The 6,392-nt window shown below is 33.0% G+C and overlaps 2 protein-coding genes across 2 annotated transcripts in view; one reads left to right on the top strand and one right to left on the bottom strand.

Moving 5' to 3' along the window:
• Positions 1-288: 288 nt before the first annotated feature.
• On the top strand, positions 289-2,361 carry LOC106710993 (lysozyme). The gene is made up of 5 exons (XM_045684198.1): positions 289-428; positions 1,213-1,301; positions 1,467-1,527; positions 2,014-2,140; positions 2,284-2,361. Exons 1-5 carry the CDS (start codon positions 293-295, stop codon positions 2,306-2,308), a joined length of 438 nt encoding a protein of 145 aa, XP_045540154.1. The 5' UTR covers positions 289-292; the 3' UTR covers positions 2,309-2,361.
• Positions 2,362-5,315: 2,954 nt separating this feature from the next.
• The window catches only part of LOC106711010 (leucine-rich repeat-containing protein 15), a 71,481-nt gene continuing 70,404 nt past the window's right edge, over positions 5,316-6,392 (bottom strand). The window contains exons 16-17 of the mRNA XM_045684201.1: positions 5,890-6,016; positions 5,316-5,487 (exon numbers count right to left, since the gene is read on the bottom strand). Coding sequence (XP_045540157.1) covers positions 5,361-5,487; positions 5,890-6,016 — 254 coding nt within the window. The 3' untranslated portion in view covers positions 5,316-5,360. The remainder of the gene's footprint in view (positions 5,488-5,889; positions 6,017-6,392) is intronic.

Here is a 6,392-nt window from a genome sequence, read left to right as displayed (position 1 = left end):
AACACGCTTATCAACTTCAAAATTGCTAACCTTGGATTAAACAAAAGGGACAGGAAATGAAATTCAATGTCAAGTAGTAACTTTGGTCTCGACTGCTGTGAAACTTGTATTGGCATATGCTGTCTCTATTTTTTCAAAGAGAATGTGAGGGATGGCAACATGTTGATACAAATGTCACTTCAATCGTATCCCTATTCTATTTATATCTAGTTACTTGGAAAACCCCTCAACGAATGTCTTTAATACATAACATTGATAATATCTCAAGAAAGGTCAGTTGGAATAAAACAAGATGGAGAACAAACGTATTCAATATTTATTGATTTTTACAGTAATATTTGCAATTGCAGAATGCAAAGTGTTTACAAGGTGTCAACTGACAAGAGAACTTCTAAGGAATAACTTCCCAAGAACTTTTATCAGCAACTGTAAGTCTTTTTATGATAAAATGAAACATACAAATAATCATTTTGGTACGAACTGCCACCAATAGTTTAAATTTTACCGATACGCAATAAATCTTTTTCAATATTGGTGAAGCCGTTTACTCTCCATGGCAACTTTACTAGTTGTTATCTTAGTATCATGTACTCAGATATATTAGATGGTACCTTTTACATATACTTAGCTAGACAAGCTGTAGCCCGCTACACCTTCCGCCAGAAATTAAAAAAAACTTAAATCGTACCTTATAACAGCTTCCAGGCTATGTTTTTTTTTGTATCAAAAGATGGAAAACGAGCAAACGGCCACCTGAATTCGCCGTAATAGCGAGGTGACCGTTGCCCATAGACATCTGCAAATGCAGATGCGTTGTCTACCTTTAATTAGCGGAGATGTTCTACATCTATGCTAAGTTTCAGAGAGATCCATGACGCCTTTCTGGAGATACCATCTAACAAATAGTTATAACTTTTCCTTAGTGTGGATCAGAGAGATTTAAATCCTAATTATAGAGCGAACATTGCGAGCTTCAAATATTTTAAATGTAAACGCCATCAGTTATTAAAGAGTCATAAGCACTTCACCCCTTGGTCTGTCAAGCGAAACTGTACCTGTAGTACATCTTTGCTTCGTTCGATTTGCTTCGTGATATCCGAACTTTTGACATATGTATCTATATTCTAATTGTCTTTGATTTGGATTAAGTTTGAGAAATCTACACTAAAAGTGCTCTCAGACAATCTTAAAATTAAAATGATAATATTTCAGGGGTGTGCATGATAGAACATGAAAGCGATAGAAATACCGCGGCAGTTGTTACTAAATCTTCAAGAAAGAAATTTTACGGACTGTTCCAAGTACGTAGTTAAAAAAGTTTTTATTAGATACACCAGTCCATACCTTTCTTCGTTCTTTTTGAGTCACATTAGTATTTTTAGTAAAACCAAGTTACAAACATATTAATTTTCAATAAGTCATCTTTCTTAAGATAAAAGTGTAATAAGTATTTTTTTGTCTTTCAGATAGGAAGCGAATTTTGTAAAGAGGGTCGAAAAGGTGGAAAATGTGATATTACTTGTGAAGGTGTGTCTAATTCATAATAATAAGTAGCTAGCGGTTGAGTTAATAGCCGATGTGTTCGTCCAAACTATGTTCTACATCTATGCTAAATTTCAACGAGATCCGTGCAGCAGTTCCGGAGATAACTTCAAGCAAACATCCATCCATCCGCATCCAAATATTCGCATTTATAATATTAGTAAGATGTATGGCTGCTTATGTCAATATTTAAAAAATTCTATAAATAAGTTTAGACCGTAGTCGTCTTTTGTTCTAAAATTATTTAGGACTATTTTCACTAAGAAATTATTTACATCTAATGCTCGCCTGCTCACATCAACTAACTTCCATCAAAATTAGTCAAACCGTTTGAAGATGACGATCACGAATTATGATTTTTTTGATATTACAAACAGACAGTCCAATTTTATTTTTTGTATAGTTCAAAAAAAGCTACTATCTCTTTTTTAATACAAGCTTTTATTGTCTCAACCTATCTTTAACTTACAGCTCTCCTAGATGAAGACATTAAAGAAGATAGCTTGTGTGCACAAAAAGTTTTTGATCAGGAAGGTTTTAAATATTGGTCCAAATGGGGGACAAGGTGCAAAGGACAGACTTTACCCGATGTTGAAAAGTAAGTTCTTCAGTCAGTCAATCAGAACAGTAATCTAAAATAGTCTACAAAATTAAAGTTAAAGTACACCCGATCTTCTTAAATGATTTGCTTATCATTTACTTCTTGTAAAATATTTCATTATATTTGTTAATTTTTTCCAGATGTCCAGAATGGCTTAATCTGTAAACAATTTATCAAACACAATTTTAAATATAAATATTTTTATCATTATTAAAAACACAATATTATTTTCATGTGCAACTCTTTTACCTTAACAGGTTTTTACATAAAATACGGAATTTCGTTTAATTTCAAAGAATCGCAAAAATTTATGCACCTTATTAATTTGCAAAATATACTAGAGCATAGTAAATGAAACACAAGACTAAAAAAAAACAGCTATAGACCAATAAGGATATCTGACCCGGTGGGCATAAGTCAAACTAAATCATTATAGCTCACTAGCGGCCTCCTGACAATGTCAAAGTTCTTTTCGTACTATAGCTGCCCATGTGAGTTTTATATAGCATTTGACAAAGCTAACGCGACAGCAGCGCCTCTCACATCGGGCTAAATATCTTTGTTCCACTATACAATCGACAAAGATGTAAGTACACTTGAAATTAACATTACGGCTAAACAGTGAAACAAAAGTGAGCTTCACTTTTCCCACCAGGCCACATAAATTTATCGCATTACAAATGAAATTAAGTTTACCTATTTTACTCATATTGAATTCTATGTACATAGAATAAAATTTATTTTAACATATCACTAATGATAAATTATGATCCTAGAAAATGTTCTTAAAGTGATATGCCTCATGCAGAATGTAATTTGGCAGTAGGGAGGAAAGGAATGCCTTGATTAAAGTCATAAAGTATCTAAATGACAAACCAATATAATATGGCCCACGAGAAACTCATAAAAGACTTTGCCAAAGAAATCTCTCGTAATTTCTTACGTTCAATTACATGTAATCACATATATTTGTTCTAATAATATTATGAAGGCAATAGTAATGGATTTGTTTGTACATTTCTTTGTGCAAACTAAACTAACTAAAAATCTTTAGGATTGGTCTTGTACTTGTACAACTATTAGTTATCTACTTACTGTACGTTTTTAAGTTTAAAGATAATATAGTTTTAGTTTTAGGCACTAATAATTAATCGTTGGTTTCTGAGAGCAAAATCCCTGTATAAAACATATCGTCATTGCTCTTATTATCTTTGGCAAAACAGAGATAACAATATGTTTTATACGTAGCTCTTAGTCTCAGAAACCAACTATAACTCAATGTTTTTCTTTCTTAACCTAATAAGATTGCTAAAATGACACTTCTAAGAATAGTTTTTTTTATTACTTTAGTTTTATACTGTGCAAACGAATCATGCGAACAACGCCCGGCTGTAAACCTAGCATAAGAATAAGTTAATAAATATATTGTCTAGATTTATAATAATTAATTTCATTATCTTAATTGGATTTGTAATAAAACTAGCGATTGCTGTGGAAACATTCGTGGAAATTATGATAAGGCCTTTATTTATAGTCGGTAGATAAGAAAGGTCATCATTATGAATACCAACCGAACTATTGTAGAGTTACGTTTATTTTGATTTAATAATCGCCGATTCCCGCGATTTCATAAGAGCAGATTAAAAAAATTACATGTTACACGTAAGCTCCTACCTGTAATCATCATCAGCTCACTATATGTCCCCACCGAGGGGCTCGGAGCCTACCCCAAGTTAGGGGTGACTAGGCCATAGTCAACCACGCTGGCCAAGTGCGGGTTGGTTGACTTCACACATATCATTGAATTTCTTCTCAGATATGTGCAGGTTGCATCACGATGTTTTCCTTCACCGTAAGAACGTCGGATAAATGTACATATGTTAATCGAAAATCGAAAAACACATTGGTACATGGCGGGATTCGAACCCAGGACCTGCAGATTGCAAGTCAAGTGCTGAAACCCCTGAGCCACCGACGCTCTCTGTTATGTTCCCTACCTGTAAATGTTCCGTTAAAATCGGTTCAGCCGTTTCGGAGATTATCCGATCCGATATCGGCCGGAACAATCACGGATTCGCGGACAGAAAGACAGAAAAGTTTTGTACATCACTATGTTTTTCTTCCTCGTAAAAACGCGTTGCATAAATGGACAAATTATATTCTAAAATCAACAAACACATTGGTACGTGGCGAAGATCAAACCTGGAAATGTTGATTACAAGTCAGGTGCCTAACCACTGCGCCATGGACGCACGACGTGTGGATCCAAACCAGATCTGTATCGATTACAAGATTTCGCTCCAAAATGTAGAAAACAAGGTAGAAAGAAAATAAATCTAATTTTTAATCTTACTAATATTAAAAATGCATATACATACATCGTTTGGTAGAACACAAGTCTACAAATAAGTTTTTAAATTGGCGCGGACGGAGTCGCGGGCGACAGTTATCTTACTAATTTTATAAATGCGAATATTTAGATGGATGGATGGATGTTTGTTACAAGGTATCTCCAGAACGGCTCAACGGATCTCGCTGAAATTTGGCATAGATGTAGAACATAGACTGGAAGAATACATAGACAACTAATTACGTTTTTTTAGTATAGCTAGTTTAGTAATAAATTTAAATGTACCAGTTTTGTTATTGATTGAAACAAAACATTATTTCACCTCGTTCTCAAAACTTGCTTACAATTAATTTCTATAAAAAGTTAATAACCATTTAATTACAATAAATGTTGGATAATTAAACACGATATCTTATAAACAACGCTTAAATGATAAGCATTAAGTACAGAGTTGTAATATTTATGCTAACTTATACTAGTTTTAAATGGGGAAGAGTTGCATTGAATCTTCATTCATTGAAATAAACCATAGACTAATAAGAATTTCAATAACTCTTACTTCGTTGTAATATTAAGAAATGCATAAGTTTAGATGGATGAATGGATGGATGTTTGTTATGAATGTCTTGCTGAAATTTGGCATAGAACACCGTCTAGAAGAACACATAGGCTACTAATTTGTTTTTAAATCCGCGCAGAGGTGGTCGCCGGCGACAGTAGCGTCCAATATATATGTAATAGTGAACTAAAGTTAATTAATCTAAGCAAAAATGGAAAGGGAAAAAGGTAAATAAATTATTAATTAAAATTAATTTACTTGTACTAAAATGTATAAAACAAATAACAATTTATAAAAACAATACTGTATTACTTTTTGGTTTGCTCCAAATGTAATGTGAAACGTTTTCTTCTTAAAGCTGATCTTCGACCTCTTAAGGTACGTTTATCTCTAGGCGGCGACGAGCGATTAGATGGGTACTGCCAATCTGGACATCTAAAGAAAAAAATTAAATTAAAAAAAAACATCATTTAATGAAATACTAAAATTAAGGCTAACTTAAGTCTTCTAGTGTGAAAGTAGATGGCGTTGATTTCAATCCGAAATCTTTTATCGTCTTTAGTTCATAGTCATAGTTCTTGGTTCTAAATATGATAATTAGAAATAAATTGAAGCATTGTAATCTTGTTCTTAACAACGAGGTCAAAGATAAAGTGTTCTGTGTAAAGATTTAATCTATTTTGTATCTCTAATCGTTGATTTCAGAGACCAAAATCTCTGTATAAAACATATTTCATTATCTTTGACAAAACAGAGATAACAAAATATTGTAAACGGGTATTTATGTCTCAGAAACCCAAGGTAAAAGAATCTCCAATTATTAATATTTTTAGTTACTTTTCGATATCAGGCAGCACTTGTCCTTTACACCGCGCCTCCCAACGCGACCAGTACTTGAAACCCTCTTGTTCGAACACTTTCAATGCACACATGCCGTCGTCACGGATGTCTTCGTCCAGTAGGGCTGTGTAAAAATAAAATAACATCTTACTAATATTATAAACTAGCTTTTACCCGCGACTCCGTCCGCGCGGAATAAAAAAAAAATAGAAAACGGGGTAAAAATTATCCTATGTCCTATTCCTGGTTCTAAGCTACCTGCCCACCAATTTTCAGTCAAATCGATTAAGCCGTTCTTGAGTTATAAATGGTGTAACTAACACAACTTTCTTTTATATATATAGATTAGCAATTAATAAAATATTAACTTAAAATGTAAACGTTAATATCTAGTCTAAATAGGTTAGTCTCTTTTGTAGGCTATTATTTTATGTTGTATTTTGCCTATTGACAGAAGAGTATTTTATTTGTAAGAGTATTTTTCATTGTTATTCATCTAT

Source organism: Papilio machaon, chromosome 25 (assembly GCF_912999745.1).
Source record: "Papilio machaon chromosome 25, ilPapMach1.1, whole genome shotgun sequence".
Taxonomy (NCBI): Eukaryota; Metazoa; Arthropoda; class Insecta; order Lepidoptera; family Papilionidae; genus Papilio; species Papilio machaon.
This window is presented reverse-complemented; position numbering and strand designations above follow the sequence as displayed.

What these genes read in the sequence shown, in the direction of transcription:
- LOC106710993 (XM_045684198.1), top strand. Translation starts at nt 293, where the DNA reads ATGGAGAACAAACGTATTCAATATTTATTGATTTTTACAGTAATATTT. An exon ending in AAGAACTTTTATCAGCAACT is followed by an intron (nt 429 to 1,212) that starts GTAAGTCTTTTT and finishes ATAATATTTCAG; the next exon opens with GGGTGTGCATGATAGAACAT. An exon ending in ATGTGATATTACTTGTGAAG is followed by an intron (nt 1,528 to 2,013) that starts GTGTGTCTAATT and finishes TTTAACTTACAG; the next exon opens with CTCTCCTAGATGAAGACATT.